Genomic DNA, 24,108 nt, shown 5'->3' with positions numbered 1-24,108 from the left:
CATTCAAGTCATTGTGTCTCAAGTCAAGTCAAGTCCTGAGTCTTTAACTTCCAAGTCCGAGTCAAGTCTCAAGTCTTTTATTTTTTGTCAAGTCAAGTCACAAGTCATCAAAACAGCGACTCGAGTCGACTCGAGTCCAAGTCACAATGACTCGAATCCCCATCTCTGACTATTAGCAACATTTTCTCTACATCTCTGAAACACTTTCCTGATATTGACACGTGTTTTCTTTTGTGTATTGTCAGACTCTCTTTTTGATAAGTTCATCTTCCTTTGTTGGGTCGCTTTGCAGTGTTGGCAGTTGTTGCCAATGCTAGAATAGCAACTTTGTCTGCAGTATTCTCCGTCATTGAATCAGGCTTTCACCGTCTGAAGGGACCTGCACTTGCATCCTCATTTGTAGAAGAGCCAATAGGAACGCCCTCCCTCTGAAATGACCTGTGATTGAGCAAAGTCTCCCGTCATGGTCCAGATTTTCTAAAGCTTGAAACAGAGTCAAGAGGAGGTGCTGAGGTCTAGTTTGCTCTCAGTCCACTTGAATTACAATAAGCTCAAGGTTTATTAGGGATTGTTGCCCAATGACGACAAAATTTACCTACCTACAAGAGCTTTAAAAGCAAACTTTAACTACAGAACAGCATCAATCTTACTAGAGGCATGAGAGGTGGTTGTAAAATAAGAAATAACTATGACCAAGACAAGCTGGAAGTAGATAAATCTCGGTTAACAACAAAGGCTGCAGGCAGAAGAACTGACCGAGTGTTCAGATCAGAAACAGCTGCGTTGGTGCAGGCATGTTGTTACTGATGATACTGATGATAGCAGTTTTAAATAACAAATCCATGAGTCTGAAGGTTTATCAGACACAAAATCACTGCATAGCAGTTTGTAGCATTATGACATTTACGTTTAACAACTTTGGAAAAGTAATCTCATTGAAAATTATTTTATCGTCCTTTGTATCTGTAATTTACATTGAATGTGTACCTGCATGTCTAGATCGGCCTACACAGTGCCTTGTGTTGCAGCTGTAACACTACATTTTTTGATATGGTAGCCTCACTGAATTAGGGTGTGTGTTTTATGCAGTGCTGTTGTCTGTCTGAACATAGCCTAAGGACAATTGCTTGCTCTCAGTGTAGCACTGAAACAAAACGAGGAAACGAAGACAAAGAACCAGAGGTAGACATGATAAAAGTTCTCCATAAGGCAACATAGCCAGAATGTGTTAGACCAATTGCAGACAGTCAAACAAGCGAGATATTGTATGAAAAATGTGAAACATTTCTCCTGTTTAGTGTGTCTTTTTTCTCCCGAGAACCTGCCGAACTTACAGCAGGTACAGTATGTGGCCACATCAATTGACAGTCCATACTTGTCCTCCTTTTTGCGGTTCCTTTTGCTTCACAGTGTGATTGTCTGATCTTATAGTAGGAACTTTGTTAGTTTGTTAGAGTTGCGATCATTACCAGCAACTGTCTTTTGTATCTTAAATGATTTGTTGCAGTTCCACACAATGACGTTATCATTTAAATGATGCAATATCAGTGTCTTTACATTATCTCAAAAGATCTCTCCATCTTTCTTTCTTCATCGCTTTCTGTTCAGGCTAAATGTTAATATAATACAGAGGTTACCTCAGATCTCTGCTTTAAACAAGGGTGCATTTACAACAGAATAATATAATATTCAGCCATTTTGTATCAAAGGTTCAAAGTTTGTCTTAAAAAACTGAACAAAGCAGCACACCCTCAGTAACTGGGCCTAATTTCCAGTTTAGCATCAGGTCTGTGAAGTCTCTGCTTCAGGAAGTGTCAAGGGATCAAAAGCCAGAGGTATTATCCATATTATATATCCCATAACAAAATGCAGTCATTAGCGAGCAGGTTATTGAGTCAGTGGTGACGTGTGATTGGTCAGGTGTCCTCGTTAGGTTATGTCCAACCAATCGGGTCGCTTGTGGGGCTTGCAGGTGTGAACGTCCACCACTTCCTCGCAGTCTTTACACTCCACAGCGCAGCACCACTTGAACTTGCACTCGCACTTGGTGACACGTTTGACACGCATGGTGTCGTAGCCCCGCCCACAGCACATGACCTCGCAGCCGTCTGTGCCTCTGGAGGACTTGTTGCACACTCTGCCTGCTGTGCCCAAGGAACCTGTAAAGAAATGTATGTATTTGCATTAGAAAGAAAATCCTGATTTTCTTCTGGCATGATGTTTGTTTGTAAGAGAATTCTCAACACGGCAATTTTCTGCACTTTACCAGCACACAATAAATAATAGAACAATTTTAAGTTTGAAAGAAAGGTAGGCTCCTCCTGAAAGTAAATGTTCATAATTGATATTGTTTAATTTTTAATTTTTAGAAAAAAATCTTTGTGTTAGGGCAGTTTTGTTATTTAATGAATAAAAAAATTTATATTTGTTGTTACTAAAATTCAAATTCTGTAGGATAGCATATAGTTCACTTTAATAAATAGTACAGTGGCGATTTCTCAGAAAATCTACTCATTTTGGGTTTGGTAAATAGAATAAACATCTTACTGACAGACTTGAAATCTAAAGTTTTGCATTTTTTTTTTAAAGCATTATTGGAAAGACAGAGACCAGTCAAAAACTTGAAACTGTATTTAACCAATGCCATCGTAGGTCAAAGCCCTTAAAATGTTACAGGCTGGATCATACAATGACATACATGTACAGTACATCAAATTCCTGTACCCACACGTAGCCAAAAGTCTCAGTTTTCAGACTTGTCGTGCAGGGAAACAAAATGTTTCCTATGTCACCTCAAAGTTTTATCCAAGCACTTTCCTTCTTCAAAGCTGCATTGATAGATTTTTTTGGCCACTTGGGGGCAGGAGAGCAGGTTGTAAACATAATATTGACATATTATAAACTTGACTGAGCAAAGGAATTAGCAAACATTTGCTTATTTAAACATCCAACAGAGTTGGAGCAACATTAGCATTCATTTGAAGTCTTTCTTCCCATCAGTCTGGGTCTAATATTATCATTGGTCCCCACCAACACTTGAGGGAAATATCTGGGACCGGTTGCACAAAACACCTTTAGTTTTCTCCTAAAATATGACACTTGAGGGACTTGCACAGTTGCACAGAATCCCTTAAAAGGTTTCTTTTGTTAAGGAAAAACTCATTTAGTGCATTGAAAAAGATTTCACAGCGGTAAAAGTTACCATGGAGATGGTTGGTTTACTTGGACTCATGCTTGTAATGCCTGTTAGCATCTCACAAAATTGGCTTATGGTTAGATAGTGAAAAAATGGCAGAAGAAGAGAAGACAAGAAAACATTATTGGTCAGAGGAGGACAAGATTATACTTCTGGAGGAATGTCATTATACAAAGCACAAACTACAAAGTAAATTTAATCCCCAAATACCAGTAAACAGAATACTATCGTAGGAAGTAGCAACAAAAATTAATTTAGTCTAATCTGTAGTGTAAAATCAAAAGCATATCCATGGAGTTCTTGTGGTCGCAGAACACCTGTCTCGGGATGTGTTCGTTTTTTTCACTTATCACCATAAACTCGGCCATGTTGCAGTTAAGATAGAGTCAGAGGTACCTTAAGGTTTTCTTTTTTATCTTGCTTTGGTTGCTAAGGTCTTTTGTGCAACCGTCAAGGGATTCCTTAAGTATAAGACTGAGACAAGGAGAAAACCATAAATACTTAAGTGAACATTTAAAGGAAACATTAAGGACATTTTTAAGGAAAATCTTAACTTAAGGTGTTTTGTGCAACTGGCCCCTGGCTCTTTAGCTGGTATGTTGTAGTGTAATGGTTGCTGGCTAGTTGCTATCTTTGTCTGTCTGCTGGTAGGTACAGTAGTGGTATCGTTGGATATCTGATTGACCCCTTTAACATTACACACATTCGATCCAATGATAAGAGAAGTCTTAATAAGTGCAGCTTTAAAGGAAAATGGAACTCACTTCTACCTTTTCTATTGCACGAACAGTAACTCTAGTCACTCTAGTCTGTCGTCTTTAATAGTTGGTTACTCCGAGGCGCCTATTAGCTCAACTTAATCCCATTTTGGAAAATGTCCAGTGATGACATTCTGTAGAACTGCTCATGTTGGCATTTGACCCCCTCTGAGCACCAGTGAACATTTTGAAAGTGAAATATCACTTTTCCCACACTCTCCGGCAGGGTATTGGTTTACGGACATGCTAACAGAGTAGTCTCAGACAAACATGGAGGTGTCCATGTACTCAGGTGTAAAACCTAAGCCTAAGATCAGATGCCACGTCTAATAACAGAGCATCCCTGAAGTAAAGAAAAAAGGATAAGGGGAGATATTCCCCTCAGGCTCGGGAGAGTGGAGTTTAACACTGACCAAAGGAAGGATTTGAAAAATAAGCCTGCATGTATCCTTAGGCTGTGAATTCCTATACAATGGAGATTAGTGGCGAGGAGGGTCATAAGCTCCTTTTAAGATCACCTTTTAACAAGGAAAGACTGCCTTTGCTTTGAGTGTACACACCTTCATTACCCCACAGTTGTTGAGCTGCAGCCAAGCTAACAGAGAATCTGGTACAATCATGTCCCCTGCTCATACACACTACGCTGTCTTACCTATTAACAGTGAGCTAGTGAACTCCTTCAAGCTCTATTTAAGATGCTGAATTGGAGCAGAGAGACAGAGCTTAACAAGGTAAAGCAAACACAAGGAATTGAGGGAGATGTTAAAGGTCAAATCATTGAACGTTAAGCTGTGAAGGAATGCAAGGCTTCAGTGGACGAGTCTCTGATACTCTTAGATTTTCACAGTGACACAGGACCGACCACCTGTTTGACTTGTCTCATAACAACATTCTCAGTTGTCTTTTTAAAATGGGAAATTTGGTGTTGCACTGTTTTATTTTAAGTCATTTAATTAGAATGTAGATTGACAATGTCTCGCTGATATAAAATCTGAATTAAAAATACAGTACATACATGTGTTATGTCATGTTATCTCCCAGTTAAGCTTTTTTGGCCTGGATCCCAATCCAAGACCTTTTTAATATTTGGTATCTTCTAATAAAAAGTCCAATCTGGTAATGATGTTATTTTAGCTAATACCCACCCGTTAATTAAAATATGCTCACATCATCCTGGATATGATCCTTGGGACTGACTCGGGACCGCTCTACCACACACAATGCAAATAGTTTTAAACGAAAGCTGTTCGTAGCAAGGTCTGTACCAGGGGCATCCTGTTTGTTAGTAAGACAGATAAGGCATTCTTGGAGCGGAGGAACTTTTCCATAGTTTTAAAAGCCCTCCTTTTTGTTGTGTCCGCACAGCAAGAACTGGGAACAATCGTAGCTCTTAGAAATGCCATTCAGAGTGAATTTAATAACTCCTATATCACAGTAGGAACTCTCCTTGCACAAGAGAAACCATGAGCGATCTAAGTGTATGGTGATTGGTTCAGACATAAGTGTACGTTGCTTGGTTGAGCACAGCCATTGCAGCACCAGCAACCGCCATTTTTAAAAACCTGTTAGCTGCTGTTAACAGTTAGTTAGACAACACAAACAGATGGAAGAAAACACAGGTAAATGGACTGAGAGTGAAGTCCAGACTTACCAAGCATATATGCAATGGGGGAAAACAAAAGTGAAGTTGCTATGCTAACCGCTAGCTAGCTTACGTCACTTAAGCGTTCGTATTGGCGGTGCGAATGTAAACAGGAAAAAAAAAGACCTTGAAGGTGTGTAGTTCTCAGGGGAGCTCCCCAGTTGGCAGTTCCTCTCAGGGGGTCCCCAGAATGGTTTGGTCTAAAAACGCCTGTTGTTGCTTAGTGTATCAGATACCCTAGATCCCATTCTTTTAGATTTGCTTTTAAGGGCCAGAAACCAAATGCTCATTACCAATTATATATTGGGGTGGTGGCAGTATTCTGGTGGGAGACTCAAGGAACAAGACATTGCAGAACACAAAAAGGAATTGAGAAACAGTGACGTCATTACATAGTTTGTCCACCAGCACCACCATTTCTACTGTAAAGTGTCTGTTCAGTGTATATATAATGGTTTTCCTAATCCAAAAATATTTGTCTTTGTTCCGTGTTCATGTAACAAAATGAATTTGGGCAGATACATACCAAAAGGGGTGCACAGGAGAATGTTTGTGTGATTGGGGTGCACTGACCCTTTGAAAATAAGCATGATTCAACAGTGAAAAAGAGCACTATCGTCATGCAGATTTAAAGCCACCATTGTCTTTATTTCACTCTATGAGTGTCAAAAGTATCAACACAAATTTTCACTCTTTGCAAGGAGCTCCTCATTTCCCCATTAAAAGACATTAATTCTTCATTAATTCATTAACTCACCTGCTGCGCGGTCCGTGAGACAGTAATCTGGCGAGTTCTCGACATACACTAACTCGTTCTTGGTGCTTCCCTTGAAGTCCTTGTCAGCCACCATAAAGCCCGTCCCGTCCTGGTTCATGGTCACCTCGATGGCTGTGTTGTACTTCTTGCGAAGGTAGTCTCCAGTTCGCCTGAAGTCCGACATGGCGAGCCAGCAGGTCCTCAGAGAACAGGAGCCACTGACCCCGTGACACTTGCACTCCAGCTTCATAAAGCGCTTCACTGCCTAGAGCAGAGGTCAAAGGTGACAGGGTGTTAAGCCTATGATGTTGCCCATGGCATGATGAAGATGTGATCACAATGACTGGAGTTAACTTGAAGTTATTTTCCTCCAAAGACTTTTGGACACAATCTAGCCTGTCTGTGTTAAACCTAAAAGTAAATATACCAATTCATAATGTATTATGCTAGGATATTAGATCTCACTTTGTTGCCTGTTGCCGAAAGTGTTGTCATCACACAAACCCAGAAGAATATTTTACTCTTCTTCTCTTAAACAGAATAACACATGGGATCATTGGCGGGCTACATGGATAAAATATTCTGCCATCGTGACATTCATATTAATATAAGTTGTGAGACTGTAAATTTTCTGAATATTCAATTGAGATTGTACTCACATGATTAATTGATATAGTCAGTCAACATTCAATTAGCATATATTTAGATAATTGGTTAATTTTATAAGTTATTATTTGAGCAAAAATGCCAGACATTTAATGGTTCTCCAGCTTCTCAAATGTAAAAATGATTATAAACTGAATGTTTTTAAATTTCAGACTGTTGCAATATGATAATATGGAACAACCCATTTGACTGGTAGTGGAACTAAAACAAAGCCGAAACATAATCCAGTTCAAAAGGAAATATAAGGAGGTTATTTTTACTAGGTGCAGGAATATGGATGGGTGAAAAAATAAAAAATAAATGTGTATAAATGTGTGAATGGAAGCTAGTAATGTGTGTAAATATTTATATGTGGGTGTATATATATATACATATATATGTATATAAACGTGTCTGTATATGGGTGTATATAGGTGCACATAGTTAATAGCATTTTATGTATCTATTTATTTATACATGTTTATACTATAATTCATACTATATAGCATTTATATCTCAGTTTTGAATAGGTTTCTATATTTTTGATATCTTAAAAACTTGATATTAATTATTCTTTATTATATTGTTAAGAAAAATATAATACAGAGTCCAAGGGGTAGGACTACATAAGTTTTGTACTTCCTCCTACTCCCTTTTGAACATGTTAAGACTTGTCGAATACAATATACAGTATACTTTTATTTGTTTCTTAGCACTTCCTTGTGCGGTCCTATGTTGGTGTTTTTTATTCTATCTTCATGTTCGAAATAAAGATTTTGAAAATTGAAAATTGAATAACCGATGCCGATATTAATATATCCACTTTTTCCCCCTACCTAATTTTAGTGATCATTAAGTCTCTTTTGCAGTGGAATTAACATCATATTATGCATGCATACTCTTATCGTGATGACACACCAGTAAATAAAGACATGAAATACAATGCCTTTTCAGAGTATGTAATATTCACTCATTGTGCAAAATCAGAAAAAGTGTGTTGGCCAATATCGGCTGATATAGATGATGTGCCAATACTATCGTCCATTCCTACTATTAGGTTGAGAGTGCCATTATCAAGCCAAGAAATGAACCTTTCAGCTTGATAAGGCTTTCACCCAGGAAACTGGGGTTTGAGTCCCATGTGAAACCATACACCCAACCACGATCTTTTCTAGACCTTAACTTGTAGTTTTGGTGCCTAAAACTAAGGAAAGTGAAAGTGAAACCTAAGGAACTGGTAATGGCCACTGAATGTGCTGATAACGGCCTTCTCAACCCACTAGTTGGTGTAGCAGGCCCCTACTGTGCCATATCTATGTGGCTTAAAACCACAGATGATGTCCATTTAATGGACAGATGACATCCCAATCAGGTGCACTTAGTCGGACAGAGCAAGACATTTAAATATATTGCGAGAAATTGTATTCTTCATTGTTTTCTGGGGTTGAATACATAAAATAATGGGTAGATTAATTGTTTATATAAATGATTGTTAGTTACAGCCCTACTTGAGATATAGATGAATAACCTGTCGGGAATGGTATTTTTGCCTAGCCCAGTAAAATAAAAAACAAACAAACAAATAAATGCTGTTTTATCACATTGATACAAAACTCATGGTCAACCTCTTGCTTCTTCCAGGGCCTTTAACCACCTATCATGGGTACAAAGAGCTGTAACTCCTTCTATACATCCTGTATATACTGCAGTTAGATACTGTAACTCCATCTGCCGAACTCCGAATAAAGCTGCTGCTCACCATCCGACCACACCGGTTGTTGTGCAGGTTCATCAGAGCACGAGCGTCTTTAACCATCCTCTCTCGAGCATCCACAAAGGCCTTGGCAAATTTTATGCCGTAGTTGATGTTGTCGCTGCATCCACCCCAGTCGAAACTGCCCCTGTCGTCACTCGCTCGCCCTCGCTTTTGGCCGTCGCAGTTGCAGATCTTTAGCTCCCCCTGACTGCAGGCCCTGGTAATGGCATACACCACTCCTGCTGAAGAGATGGCGTAGACGAACGCTGCCTCACGGCTACCTGAGTGCAAAGAAAAGAGAGACATTTCAGTTAAATTCTTTAAAGAATGATGTATTATTTTTCAGTGGAAAAATATTTTTCATTTAAAGGTCTTGTAAATGTTGTCGTAAACCACGCCACAGCTGGTTTTGTTGCTGTCTTTGATAAGCTGTTCTTTTAATGCCCGAGTTCACTGTGTTACTGCTCAGTAAAGCAGCCTTTCTCCATTATATTCCAGACAGCAGGAGCACAGAAATCAGTCCATTTATGGTGGATGGTCCAGACAGAGGTAGCAGCATGTCAGCTATAACATCACAGTCCAGCCGACTCTCCTTTCACCTTTTAATTTGCACAGATGGCAGCTTTCTCAGTCACTGGGCTGTGTTTTCATTTCAGACAAGAGGAGATTTTGGGGGTTATTTGGTCTGGCTTTCCCACCCACCTCCTGTTCTCATTCCTGCTCACGCAATGAAGCAGAACACAGGCGATATGTCAGGGAGTAAAGCTTTGTCTGGCTGCCAGAAACATCTACCCAAATATTTACATCTCCTATTACTGTTTATACATCACCAGTGTGGATCTCTCGATCTGCTACTTGTTTTCGGAGAACATCCACTTTCCCAATCTTCCCTCATTCCAGAGAAGGTAAAACAACCCCACAACACTTTCTCTTTCTGTTTGTATTCCAGGGCAGAGTTGATTTAATGAGACACCTATTAATTCTCTGCTTATCTGGTAACAGCGGAGACATTTACGAGGATGATTAACTCAAGTGTCACTGACATAAACAACCACTGTCACGCACATACAAAGAGCCACACAGATGGAAATCTCAGTCACACGTGTGCAGACTCACTTCGCAGCATCACCCGGCCAAACACAGTGTGGTCCCGGTCCAGCGTGCTGCAGTTCCAGCGGTGGTGTCTGAACTGGTGCTGGCACTCTTTGATCCACTCTTTGGCTCCCTCGCCGATGGACTGCATCAGGTCCGGGTGCCGCTGGCACAGCTGCCGCTGCTTGTTCACCAGGCCGGGAATGTTGTCGCAGATCACCCGAGCACCCAGCGCTCCGATGTACCTGCGGACACAGTATTGATCATTAAGTTAAAGGGGCACTCCACCAATTTTACACAGTTAATCATCGTGGGATCACATCTCAGTCTGAGTGTGTAAAGTCTGAGAAAATAACCCATGATGATGTCATACAGGTTATCTCAGCTCATGTGGCACTCACCCAGTGTCGGCAGAATGTTCACGCATTATTGCAAGATGGTTACTCCTGCTGCTAACTTATAATTCACACCAATAAATGGCCTAAATTAGCTACTATTGCTGTGTATTTGTCGTGGTTCATTACCAAGTAAATTCAGATTCAAACACACTGTGTGCCTCATTGTGAACAAAATTAATTGTGTCAGTAAAAATATGATGATGAAGGCTTTGAAGCCATTTTGCCGCTGGTTTGTTGACCCTTAGTTCTTTTCACCATGTGGGAAATTCCCAACATCTCCACTTCGCAGTTACAAGTGGGAGGATGACGTGACTGTTTTTTCTGCTGATAATTACAGTCTAAACGATATGACGGGAATGAAGCAGTTGAGAGTATGAATTTATAACAAGGTCTGTGTCACAAACTTCTGCGGTGGAGTTTGAAAGAGGTGGTGTTTGGGTATTGAAGGATCCAGCATTTTTAAAATCTGATGACTACTACGGACAAAAGATTGGGATATCTCGGTCTCTGCTGCTTCGATTTTGCTGTAATTTTTGAACCAGTCTCTCACATGTCCTACAACTTTATGGAAGCACAATACTCAATCACTGGATTACCCTTTGAAGGAAGAGTCAAGGGTAATATGCTCATTCTAAAGCTCACTAATTAAATTGTTATATTGTGCTTGTTTAGAGAAGCAGTGTGAGTTTTAGTGAGATTTAGTGGCGTCGAGCAGTGAGGATTGCAGATTGCAACCAGCTGAACCTTTGAAATCCTTCAGTATTCCTTGTTCGGGAGGTTTTTACTGGGAGCTTAATTGTTGGCAGAGGTCTCTTAATCTCCAAAGAAATCAGTGAAACCGGTGATTTAAACCAGTAAAGACACTGATTAAAGCACTTTCATGTAAATACCTGTTTGCACGTCGCAGATGGCCTGCTTGCCCAGTACCTGTTAATGTGTGCTCACCTTATTTCTGATTTGGATATTCAGGAGGCTTTGATCCGGAGCCAAATTATCCACAGAGGTCTTTTCCTCTTCAAAACAATTGGACCTGCTGATTTATACCGGTATGAACACTGAATAATGCAGCTTCATGTTAAAAAAAGGGTTTGTCCGATGCTGGTCATCGTGAAGGGGCTGCAAACTATGGCGGCAGACATGAAAACGTGAATGGCCCTATCTGGGGCCAGTGTTTGGTTTGTCTGTTCAGGGCTACTGTAGAAACATGGCAGTGCAACATGGTGATCTCTGTAGATGAGGACCCGCTCCCTAAAGAGGTATGACGTCTCATTCTAAGGTAGCGAAAACGTGACAATTCTTATTTTCAGGTGATTGTACACTAAAGAAACAGACTCAAACTAATTTGTCCATGTATGGTGGATGCAATTGTTTTTACCCTTTAGGTTTTGGTACAAATTAAACAAGATACAATGTGTTGGTGAGCTTTGGAGATGATAGATGTTAGCTGGCTGCTGCTTGTAGCTTCATATGGGTATCATTTAAAAATTCCGAATTTGATACCTTTTTTGCTAAATCATTTGATACCCATCATTTGAGTGGAAGCATTCAGTTCTGTAAAATAATACCATACTTTTGAACGTGTTGGTCGCATCTCGGCACGCTGAACTGCCAACTCCGTAAATAAACTGCGCTTCACCTCACCACAACATATTACTGTATACTGTATTGGTTGTATCTGCTGCGATCGAGGGCCTACTGCATGTCGCATTAAATCGTAGAACACTTGTGGTTATTGGCTGCGAGAAAAACCATAGAAGCTGTCTGGTTTTTCTAGATCTTGATACAAAAAGATCAAATGCAGGTATCGTCTTACTGGAGAAGTCTCAATAGTACTTGGTACTGGGTTATTTTGGTCAATACCTTAAAAGTATTGAGTACTGATATCCAACCCCAGACAAGAGAATGGTATGAGTCTTCTCAGCTGACAGTAAGAAAGCCAAAATGTGGATCTTTTCCTGCAAGTCTACATCATTGATTTGATTCCAACAAGTGCGCCTATTTTTCATACCGTCCATACCCCTTGTCTACTTGAGTCTCAGATATTCAGGATGTTGAAGCGATTATTAAATTCCTCACATTCAGTGAAAAGCACCTCTCTCCCTGTGACAGGCCTTTGCTTCCTGCTCTATTCACACATAATCCCTCACTTTGTAGCAACTCTTAAAAGGGTGGATCACATGCTGGTGGCATTGTGACACTGGGGGGGCCTCTTATCAACAGGACATGAGGACAGTCATCTACAGTGCAAGTGACCGCTCAGGCCTTACCCTCCCAGCCTCGCAGATCGACCATATGCAGACGCAGTCCCCTCACCTCCCCCCCTTTTCTCCTCCCACCCTCCCTCTCTAAGCCTGCACGCTCCACTCTCCATCCGGATATCATTATAGTCCCTAATCGCAGCCACATTTGTGTCGCCTGGCCACCGAGACAGAAACGGACGTAGCAGGCAGTTTCCACTCCCGTTATGGGTGTCCCAGTCCCGTTCTAGCTGCGACTATCTGCCTGAGCAGTAAAGCAGAGCAGAAGCACTACTTGTGTTTATTGTGTGTCGTACACACCGGCTGTGCCAAAAGACCCCTGAATGTCTCCAAGAGGACACACACATAGAAAGAGAGAGAGGGGTAGGGGGTCCCTGTGCAAGCAAGACACACAGTGCTCATCTGAATTATCGCAACGGTTAAAAATAGGCCCTAACAACACAAACCAGGATTGAATAAGTATTAATCATGTGGACACAAAGCTTCCAAACGTCTCCTGCTCTGTGTCTCTCTGTTTCTCTGGAATGTCTTAGCGTTTTAATCACAGTGTTAATTCATAACGTATTTGCATAAGACAGCAAAGGAATTGCTCAACGGAAAATAGGATAACATATGCTTTTGGCTCTCTTGGGAAATTACAATTCATAACACTATTTACACAGGGTGCATGTTTAAATCTAAATCCATGTGTAAAACAGAGGCTAATTGTGATGTGGTGCAGTGCAATCAACGATGAAGAGCGAAACTGCTTCAGTGTGGCTGGTTAAATATAAAGTGCACATCAAATACAATTTCTCAAAGTGTGACCTGACACATAGGAACAACTATTTCATGTGGGTGGGATAAGAGAGGGGGGTGCTTACACCCTTCCATGTTTTTTTTTCTCTCCTCTGAGCATTTAAAACCTCAAGAGAAATCATCAAGGGGCATTTATTCATGCACCAGCGCCTGCACCTGCCACTCGCTCTGGGCAAGATGGATGGATAGGGGAGATTCCTCCCAACACCATTAATCTTCATAAACACATGACACACATAGCTGCGCTGAACATCTCATTTTGCATTGATGTTTTTAGAGAAAATAGCACAAAAATTCCCACGCAGAGGTGAAATAAATGTGCTCCATGGTCATCTTTTATTTGACTAGACACGTTATGAGTTTATTTTTTGTGGGGTTGTTGGCAAAAAAGCAGCAGAATGCCTCTGGCAAGATGAAAGTTTTAGATCATGTTGGTCAGATAAGCAGAAGACATTTACTTTGTTTGCCTTTATCATGAGAGAATTTTCCAGCTTTACACCTGACAGAGGAAAAATGAGTAAATGGTAAACTTAAGGGTAAAATTCAGGGGTTTTTTTTAGTCATGTTTGCATCAAAACTTCTTTTTGCACTGTTTTTGTCATGACTGTAAATTTAAACATTCAAATATCAGCAATGCACTTTACAGATGTGACTCACCACCACGATGAATCCACTCTGGGTGTAAAAATAAGCAGGAGCAGAATAAAAAAGAAGTATATTTTAGAGATGGGTTTGGAGTGATGCTGGACTTTTGTCCCATGTCTGATCCCCATAGCCCTGCTGCTGTCTGATAAGCTCCGAGATTTCATCAGACAAAACATGTTTCTCCTTCTCATGTGTTGGCAAAAGCTGCAGAGGCAGGTGTGACAGTCCTGGACGGGTGTCTGCCGTCCATCATCGGAGAACTACAAGAACTTCACAAGGAGGAGAAGTGCGCTTAAACTCCACCGGTTAACATTTAATGATGCCATGCAGAGTATCCATGTGCATCCATGATCTTCAGTGGCGTGAGCAGAATAAGTCCTTCGTTGTCTTGTGTTAGTAATAAATTCACCTTCTCTTCTCCGCTGTTGCGCACCGACTTTAATATCACTGAAGTTGCGGGTTGTAACGCACAAAATCCGACACTGAGATTAAAGTCGATTAAATCACATACAAGTCGAGTGGAAGAAGTGTTTTTTCCGAGGATGGGACAGCCACTGTGCGCACCTTTCCTCCTGCAGCCAGGAATGAAGATGCGCACCGAAACGCGCAGCGCTCCGCTCCGGTGCGTCAGCTGTCTGTGACCCCCCTCCCTCCCTCTCTCCCTCCTTCCCTCCACCCCCACCCCTTTGTCTGAAAATTACAGATAGTGGTATGTAGACCAACAGACAGCAGAGAAGGAGATGTGTATATTTAGTCTGATAGAAAGTAATCCCTGCCTGTGATGTCTGCTGGGTAAAAATCAACACTTGTTGCTACTTCAGAACAAACAATACCACACAGTGATATTCCTATAATGTGCCTGCACTCACCCTTCATGTCATTGTGTATATAATAAAGTTGTGTAATATTTCCCTTGGGGCTTTTTCCCTGTGTTATGCTTCAGCACTTTCAGTTTAATTCCCCAAAAATATCCTTGAGTTCAGAACCATTAAGGACTGTTATAACAGACTTAAAGTCCCCCTCCAGACACGTTTTAAAGTTTGTAAAAACACTCGGCTATGATTGATATTTCATTTAACACGGTTTTCCTGCATAAAAAGTCCAGAAAGAAAGTAAAATAAAACCTCTAAAAAAGGGTCTGTAAGCACATCTGCTCTTTCATCCCCAGGAATGTATTCTAAAACCCGGAAATTTGTTAACATTTTACCACTCACGGTTCCCTCGTCTCCAAATCAAGGGTTTTTTTAATTCGACGCCTGAAATGAGGTCTCTGGTTAACACAAGCTTAAGAGACTTTCACGTTTTGTTCTACAACATAAAATACGTCAAAAAATACCTGACTCATTAATTTTGAAGCTTCTGTGTGTCTTAAAAAAGGTGGTTGCTAACAAGACGTGGCTAGATAAGACTACAGAACGTCATCACGTCGAGCTGTTATTGGGGTGATGTTAGGTGATGCGACCATGGTGTAGTTCTAATGTTAGCTTTTTACTTCAAGTGATTGCATTTAGGCTTCAGAAATCATGAAAGTGGTGTTCATGTGTGAAGATTATTGAAGAACAAAACATGTAAATACCATAAATGTTTGCCGCAGAGCTTATTTTCAGCAATGATCCAAAATCCAATGGGAAAATCCCATAGGCTTTTTTAAAGAGGGAACCAGGGCAATGCCTACTTCAAAAAAACATCATCCCATGGAGCAATCTATAGAGAAATTCTGGATCTGCAGTAGATGCAGTAGATTTCGCTTTCCAGCGTCTTCAGCGCGGGCACAGCACTAGCCTACAAGGGCTAAACTGGTGACCAGTTGACGGATGAAAGAGCAGTGTGCATCAAAATGACCGGGGTTAGCATTAGAGGAAACATCAGAGAGTTTCAGCCAAACTTATTCCAGACCCAGTCAGACCTAGACTCAGATGAGGAGTCTGTTGTGCACCAAAATTGGCAATTAGCAGACGTATCAGAATGCTATGTGGAGTTAACATCTTGTGGCTCAGAAGTACGGCAGGTCTTCCACTCATTGGAAGATTAGTGGATGGCGGTTCGATACTCAGGTCCTTCGGTCCGCATGTTGAAGTATCCTTTGTGTGTGTGTGAATGTGACATGTAGTGTAAAAGTACGTTGAGTGTTCAGATGACTAGAAAGGTGCTATACAAGTGCACTCCATTTGCCATTTATTTGCTTGTGTTGTTTGTTAGCTTGTAGGCTAACTGACTGTGGTTGACAAAGCATTAATGGTTGTGAAATATATCTGCTATAAAGGGTTTTTGGTAACGTGGAAATCCAGATGCCCCGCCCCTAGCAAAGTTGAATTTGCACTGCACAGGAATCTGGCCCCGACAAGCAGAGCCCGCTGAATTGGCGTTGGGCGGGCGTAACATGGTGAGGACAGCGCTGTGCCACAGGAGTCGAAAAGTAAACAGCCAAGATGGCAGCTGCCGAAGGACCGCATCCATTCAATTTAGCTTTGGAAGAAACGCTAAGCCAACTACACTTATCTTTTTCCTTGAGAGAGGAACAGAAGACTGCCCTAGAAGCCTTTGCTTCCAGGAAGGACGTTTTTGCCGTTTGCCGACGGGATACGACAAAAGCATAGTATATCATTTAGCCCCACTGTTTGGCAAACAAATGGGGCTTACTGCAATGAATACGTCAACTTGTTTTTTGCTCTGATTGGCCATCGTGCTATCCAATTGCGTGCGGTGGCATTTGAAATGCCTCAGTTAGTGCCGCCCCTTGGGTAGGAAGGGTGCATCGGTGAGGGCCAGACTCAACATCTTTCTAGATTTGAGTCTGGATTTCCAGGCTAGGTTTTTGGTGGATAGTGGACAGAAGCTCCAGGGTCCGGTTCACAACCAAAAACTGCACACTACGATGTTTCCCATCATAACCTTTACTGTGCCAATGCTAACTCTTCTCTCTGTACTGACAAGTCCGCTTTGTGCTTGAGGTTTCAGGGTTTTCTGTTTTTCCTGTATTAGACAGCACTTGGCTTTCATATTGGTGACGTACCTAATCTAGCTCGCCTAGCGTACGTTTGAATCTTAGATTTTACGGAAGTGCACAGACATCGCCCCCTTTATAGGAATATGAAAACACCTCTCTGGTATCAAACTTTGCACAGATACAAGTCTGTATAGTCAAACTCAGACATTTTAGGGGACATAAACATAAGGAAAACTCATTTTTGAGTTGAGGGGGACTTCATTATGTGGAAGGAACCAAATGCCTCCCATGGCAACCACGCTAAATAGATCATTTATTCACAGAGATTATTAATAGTATTGATACGAATGAAAACACAAGACAAAACATTGGTGTTTCCAATGAAGAAAAAATAGGTACGTCATTCCCAGTGTCTGTTTGTGTCATCAGTTTCGAGGAGAAAGTTTTGCTTGGTAACCTTCAGCTATGAGCGGTCAGGCTTTCATGCTTTGACACATCATTAAACAGGGACTTGGTGTCTCCATAGAGATAGCTAATCCTTCCCAGGGGGCATTTTAGACATTGTTTCATATGCCTGCTGCTCCAGTGTGATCAGTCTCAATTTAATGCTCCTGCAGAATTAAACACATAAAACATCTTTGCTGTTGCATGGAAGCCTCGTAACCAGTGATGTCTGAGATTTTAACTGGTTCAGGAAACCCATTTTAAGGCTCTTTCACAACTGTAAATATGCGCAGATTTCAGTCCAAAATCTACACTTGTTTCCTGAAAAGCTGCCCGGAGGTTTCATCAGTTAAAATAAATTAGCCTCAGAGGGTTTTACAATCTGAACAACATACGACATCACCTATCCTTAGAAAATCCTTTGGAGAAAAAAAACTGCCAAAACAAAAACAACCTTTAACGGGGAAAACAAAACAGAGAGATTCATCCATCAGGACGGACAGCAATAGATTTTGCATGCACACAGAAAATAATAAGAAATAATAAGAGTGATGTTACACAATGAATTTACAGGATGACAATACTGGGTAAAGTAGACTGCTAACAAGTGAAACATGTATCTGGGAAGACATTAAGCAACTTTACGGTACCACGGTTGGTCTCTACCACCAAGACAGAGGACAAATACACACAAGAAGCAAAACTCAAGGATACCATTCACACAGAGGGCGAAGAGACAAGACGAGGTGGAGTGTCTTGAAAAGGGAAAATCCAGATCCAGGATGTCTGGACTGAGGCACCAACAACCCAGACACTGAAAGAATCTAAGTCAAAGCTGAGAATCACATTGGACTGGAAGATACAGTAGAAGCAAATATTTTACACAAAGCATATCTGTGATACTGAATACATATCAGGGTTCAACGTTAATGTGTTCACTTGCCTGGTTGGGGTAATGGATCAGAAATTTACTCGCCTGAAGCCCATTGTTTCTCGCCCCTTTACAAGTTGTTTTATTTATTAGTGGTTATCAAATAACAACAAAGATTAACATGAGGGTAATGTCATGAAAAATTGAACTGTTTTATTCACCTTGCTCTCAAACTTATGGCAAACTGCAAATACATTGTTGGAGTTTCGCCCACATCCTCTAACAACCCGACGAAAAAAGCCGCCCCTTAACGTCGACATGATATGCGGACAGTCGCCGTTTTAGTTTAAAAGCACACGGTGGTGTCAGAAGGAATGTGGTGGGACAAATGAAAGTTAAGGCGCTTGCACATGACCAGCGTTAAAAATCTCTTGATGCCCGCTGTGCCATTGTTTTCCTATGGAAGCTGGCATTAACGCTGACGTTGGGGTACTTTTCGACTTTGGCATTGCATTGTGGGCTTCACCGGTGTTTTGACACAACGCGAAAAGCTCAATTTTGTTGAACTTCGACCCCGTTTGACGCTGACCTGTCCGTGTAGAGCCAATGATTTTACAGTAGAACGCAGGCGGGGGGCGGGGACAGAGACGGGGCCCGGAAAAATTTAAAGATCCAACTGCAAGATGGAGGAGAGACTCATATTAACCGTGTCCAGCAACCCCATAGTCTATGATTTTAAAAGACAATGCTTCCCCCGCCGGCAGCGCTTTCCGACAGCCGTCAGTGCGTGTGCTACGGCGTCGGCAAATCGGCAATCATGTGCAAGCGCCTTTAAGGTGGCAAAAATCCCAGTGGGGTGGGATGGAAGTGTGGTGGATCCCAAGAGAGTGGTGTTAGATTATAAAGCCAAACCCTGTGCTTTATTGTTGGAAAAAAAATTGTAATGTTGTATTGATGTGGTGTGCTTATTTTGAAAGAGACTGTGTGTAAACGAAAAAAAATTCCTGTGAAAACAGAAGTGTATTTTGAAAGAAGACAATGCATGTAACAGGCAGAACTTGACACAACGTCCCAGAATGTCAACAACCAACACACCCAGGGTACCTTGCACGCTGTATCTGGATGTGGAAAGTCCTTAAACAAACGGCAATATGTGACGAGGTTGGAGTGAGAATGTGTTGCCTCTAACGGCAATCAATTTTCCAGGAAAATTTGAATGCTCGCTTGTGCTTCAGCTCATAAACTTTGCCTTTACCTGCTGCCATTTTCTCTAGAGTGCTTGATTGTCACTGCACATGAGCAAATCTCAAAGGAGATGACAAGAAAGCAAGATGGCTCGATGCTTAGCTACTTCCATCATCAGCTCCAGAAAAAAACGTGGTGTTTTAGTGGCTAGATTCACTAGCCCGAGATGGCATTTTGCTTGCCCAGGGCAATCCTTGTTGAGCCCTGCATATGTAATTGAAAATTTCTCAAGTTGCCGTTGAGGGCGGGAAAGGGTGGAGAAAGTACTTTGGCCATGTAATTATTTTGTGTCCAAAACCAACGCCACACACAGCAGATTTAGCCTCTTACATTTGCACGGTGGTTGATGTTTGACACGGCGGTGTGCTTTAACGCCTTGTTTCTCCAACTTTGGTGCGAGGCCCGATATAGTCCTTTTCTGAAAATGATTAATAAGCTCTAAAAAGTTGCCTTCATGCCATACAGCTCAGGGTGGGAGAGTAAATATCTTCGTCCCAGCTCCAAGCACTTGAAGCTCCCCTGTAATGCCAGCGGAGTGCATGTTTGTAGTTCAGCTCATATCAACAGTCCCGATCCAGAAACAGTTTCGTCTCATCGAGCCAATGTGGAAACATATGACCCGCCTCAAGGACACTTCTGGCTCGTATCCCTGCGACTTCAGTGAGTCACTCGGTGGCGGCCCCGTGTGTGTGTGTCCAGCAGGTAGAGAGAGAGACGCTGGCGAGCCGCTATGTGCAGTCGGTATGTGTGTGAGAGAGTGTGAGGTCATTTTAATCAGTGCAAATCCAGGGGTGTTAGTTAGAGACCTATGTAAAGGTCAGTAACAATGTGGCTGGCTAAAAATACCTCGGCGTGGACAGCGAATAATGTAATAGTGTGCTTGTGAATGCAAACTGTCATCTCGAGGATTTTCCAAATTGCACTTTTTCTTATAAGGAAATTGTGATTTTTCTTGTGTTTCTTTCCCAAACAACAAATAAATACATATGATATGTGTACTTTGTGTAGATGAAGGTTTGCAGGCTTGAAGCTTGTATCTTTCCTGTAACCAGTCGACATTCTCCTCTCATCTCTAAATCACGCACATAGACAAACACACACATAGCCCAGCTGTTTGTCCTTCAGTTATGTCATTTCTGGATTTGGAGCGACACTGGGATCCTCATTACATGTGACCCTGTCTTTCTTTACCGCGGGACAAGCTACGGATTTTACAGTGACAACTCTATAACAAATTGCTTTACAGGGAGCAGGTGATGGTGGCGATAACACTCGTCATCCGGCCCTCCCTCTCCTTCTGTCTCGCTTTGAGCCAGCTCCAGCTGTGGTCTTCAAGAGGCTCAGTGAGGGGGCCCGCGCTCCTATTCTAGGCCCATCTCATGGCTTGGGCTAATTTTGGATGGAGAAGAGGGGACGAGACGGAGAAAAGAAAAAGAGAGCGAGAGGATAAGAAAAAGATTGGACCAACTGCATGCCAGAGCAGAGATGAGCGCTCAGATGACGGTGGTTATGGCATTGTTGTGTGAACACTGCAGCAACAGCAGTCGTCACTGGTAGAGACGAGAGAATGAATGGCTCTGACGGACGGTGGCTTTTGTGCAACAGGTCTGAAACGAGAAGGTCGTAAATTTGCGGTTTAACTCATGACAGCGAACGCGCTCCCTCCTTGACCTCCGTTTTTCATCTCATTCACACAACATGACACTGCAGCCGTGACACCATGTGTCTTATTGTATGTCTGCTTTTGTGCACCAGTCATAAAGTACAGCACTTACCAGATCCGCCCAGGAGGGACAGACATGTGGCGGCCGGCTGCAGCAATCCTTTTCAAGTTCAAGTTCAAGTTCAAGTTCATTTATTTATATATATGGTGCTTTATCACAAGCGTGTCCCGCACGACCTTACGGAGGAACGATCCAACAAATCTACATCAGAACAAACTGCAACAACATCAAGTTTTCAAAGTCCACTCCAGGAAAAAAACAGGATTCGCCAACTTTCTGAGGTTGGGCACTTAAAAAGAAATGTAATCCACTGCTCAGTGATTTATTCCTTGGAAAAAAAAGTTAATTATTACCCCTCTTGTCATGTGGAATCCTAACAGAAGTAGAGCCAAGATGCATTTTAGGTCATGACCCATAGCTTGAGTAAAAGTTTTCAAAAAGGCATCATTTTTTATCCAAGTCATGCAGCCCTAAGCCTGAAGTCCGACTCTGAATATTAAGTCAGTGTTTGAATATTAATGTGAAATTTTACGGTCGACGCAGATGTGTACGGTGTCCAAGAGGCATAAGTTGTACTCAGAGAAAGCCAAAAAAGAAACCGAAAACCAGATTATGTGCTGCACAAGCTGTCACTCACTATCAGAGCTTCTCACAACAATCACACAAGGTTCTAAAACACAGACTATTATGTCTTCTGCTCAACGCCGCGGACTGTCTCTGAGCAGAGGACGACAGCAGAGAAGAGCGGCCATGCTGGCAGTGACAGCAGTGGGGACGTGGCCCCTCACAGCTCATCAACCTGAGCCTGTGTTTATGGAGGCTGAGAAAGATGGGGCTTTGCTGGAGGAGCAGGCGTGCCTGTGCTGGATTTGGGATGCGGCCCTGCTGTCCTACACTGGAATGTTAATTAGGTGAGCTGAGCAGAGAAGAGGTGACCCCGTCCCGTTAACCAGCCAACCCTTCCCCAACAACCCAGAGGGGGATTTAAAGTGACGGAAAGCCCAGTCAGCATGTGCTCTGTATATATCTGCTGGTTATGATGTCAGGCCACTGAGAGCATCTGCGTGTGTGTGTGTGTGTGTGTGTGTGTGAGGCAGACGGAGACACTATATATACTGTGACCTTACAGAACACAGAAGATAATTGTCAAGTAAAAGCGTCTTTCTGTATTTCCAAACTCATCGCCACCACCCAGTGTCTCTCATAAGTTGCATCACTTAAACAACATACCACCAGAGCATTGTTTACAGCTGAAGCAACACAGGGCGCAAAATAACAAACAGCTCAGTCCACTTAAGGGTTTCATAACTTATCTTCGCAACCCAATGGGAGCAAAAGTTGAAATTCTTCTTCTCAGCATTCAAATCAAGTCAAAGACCTCATACACACGAGTGTTACTGAACCTTTGCCTCCAGAAGATGGTAGAATAAAGCCACCAATACAACTAACTCAATATATTTTGAGCAATACTGAAATGTATTTTAGCAATTTTAATAACTGTTGTTACCATTTAAAAATATTTTTAAAAATTATTATATGCAACCTGTTTATTGTATGAGACACAGTTGTAGATATAAAATATCTGAGGAGAAATAATTCAGGTATATTTGTATTTCTCAGCCTGCTGGAAGCTACTTATCAAATACTGACCTCTAGAGGACATTAGTTGGCAGTACAATAAAAACACTATATCTGTACTGCAGGATTTTAGTTTTATTTATTTATTTGCACGTATATAGAAAAGACAGAGGTTAGAAGTCAAAATGACTTATGGAGATGCCTCCTCTGTTCAGAATCAGAATCAGAAATATTTTATTGATTATTATTAATTATGAATTATAAATGCAGAGGGTGAATGAAATCCAGATGCCTGTGACTCAAAGCGGCTGACACTCTGAGGGAGGAGTTGTACAGATTTCTGGCCACAGGCAGGAATGACTTCCTGTGGCGCTCTGTGGTGCATCCTGGGGGAAGGAGTCTGTCACTGAATGTGCTCCTGTGTTTGAGCAGCACATGGTGGAGTGGGCGGGAGGCATTGTCCAAGATGACACGTATGTTAGACAGCAGCCTCCTCTCTGACACTGTCACCAGAGAGTCTTAACGATAGTCACACGTACATCATGACATAATAATCACACATGAAAAGAAACAAAAATGAAAGATTAAGCAGTATAATTATAAAAAGTTTACAAACTAAAATGCATCACAGATGAATCCATGAAGTGCTCTCCTGGTCACAGAACACTTCTTGGGATGTTTTAGTATTTCAGAGTGAGTCAGAGGTACCTTTAAGATTTTTTTTTTCACCTTGCTTTGGTTGCTAAGGTCTTCTGTTCAGCTGTCTAGGGATTCCTCAAGTATAAGACCAGGACAAGGAGAAAACCAAAAATACTTAAGTGAACATTTTAAGGAAACCTTAAGGAGAAGACTAAGGGGTGTTTTGTGCAACCGATTTTATTTTGAGGAAACCTTAACTAGGACTTCAAGGAAAATCTTAACTTAAGGTGTTTTGTGCAACTTGCCCCTGGTTCCAGCTTCTCAAATGTGAAGATGTAGTGTTTTTTTAGCTGCTGCTGGTCGTTTGTTGTCAGTATACAATGTTTCCCCATCCTTTGGTGGTCACAGTTGTTGCCCTGGGTGGCTGAAATTTTGCAAGGGGAAAGTGTTTTTGCGTGTGTTTGTTTATGCCAATTGGCTAAAAGGTGGCGTTGTAATGGAGGGATGCATGCGTGTACGTGGTCGAAGCTATTGCAAATTCAAACTTGTTTTTGGACATATGTGATAATCAACCGAATATCTTTGGGTTTTGGGCATTTTTTTTAAGATTTTCTGACTGTTTACGGACCAGATGATTAATCAGTCATGAAAATAATTGACAGATTAACTGATAATAAAGTATCTGTTAGTTGCATACTTAACACTAACTCTTTCC

At 41.6% G+C, this 24,108-nt stretch overlaps 1 protein-coding gene across 1 annotated transcript; it reads right to left on the bottom strand.

Moving 5' to 3' along the window:
- Positions 1 to 540: 540 nt before the first annotated feature.
- LOC126385496 (protein Wnt-2b-A-like) lies at positions 541 to 14,532 on the bottom strand. Its single transcript, XM_050037236.1, has 5 exons — positions 13,958 to 14,532; positions 9,871 to 10,091; positions 8,758 to 9,035; positions 6,354 to 6,618; positions 541 to 2,159 (listed from the first exon to the last, which is right to left on the bottom strand). The coding sequence occupies exons 1-5, from the start codon at positions 14,134 to 14,136 to the stop codon at positions 1,930 to 1,932; spliced, it is 1,173 nt and encodes a 390-aa protein (XP_049893193.1). The 5' UTR covers positions 14,137 to 14,532; the 3' UTR covers positions 541 to 1,929.
- Between the last annotated feature and the right edge of the window lie 9,576 nt (positions 14,533 to 24,108).

The sequence above is a fragment of the Epinephelus moara genome, chromosome 24, assembly GCF_006386435.1.
Source record: "Epinephelus moara isolate mb chromosome 24, YSFRI_EMoa_1.0, whole genome shotgun sequence".
Classification (NCBI taxonomy): Eukaryota; Metazoa; Chordata; class Actinopteri; order Perciformes; family Serranidae; genus Epinephelus; species Epinephelus moara.
Note: the sequence above shows the minus strand (reverse complement) of the source record. Positions and strands in the feature narration are given on the sequence as shown.

Bases quoted from the DNA above. Each gene is read 5' to 3' on its own strand.
- LOC126385496 (XM_050037236.1), bottom strand. From the start codon at position 14,136: ATGAGAAGGAGAAACATGTTTTGTCTGATGAAATCTCGGAGCTTATCA. The intron at 10,092-13,957 runs GTGAGTCACATC...CTGTGTCCGCAG, and splicing joins AGAGTGGATTCATCGTGGTG to GTACATCGGAGCGCTGGGTG. The intron at 9,036-9,870 runs GTGAGTCTGCAC...CTTTGCACTCAG, and splicing joins TGGCCGGGTGATGCTGCGAA to GTAGCCGTGAGGCAGCGTTC.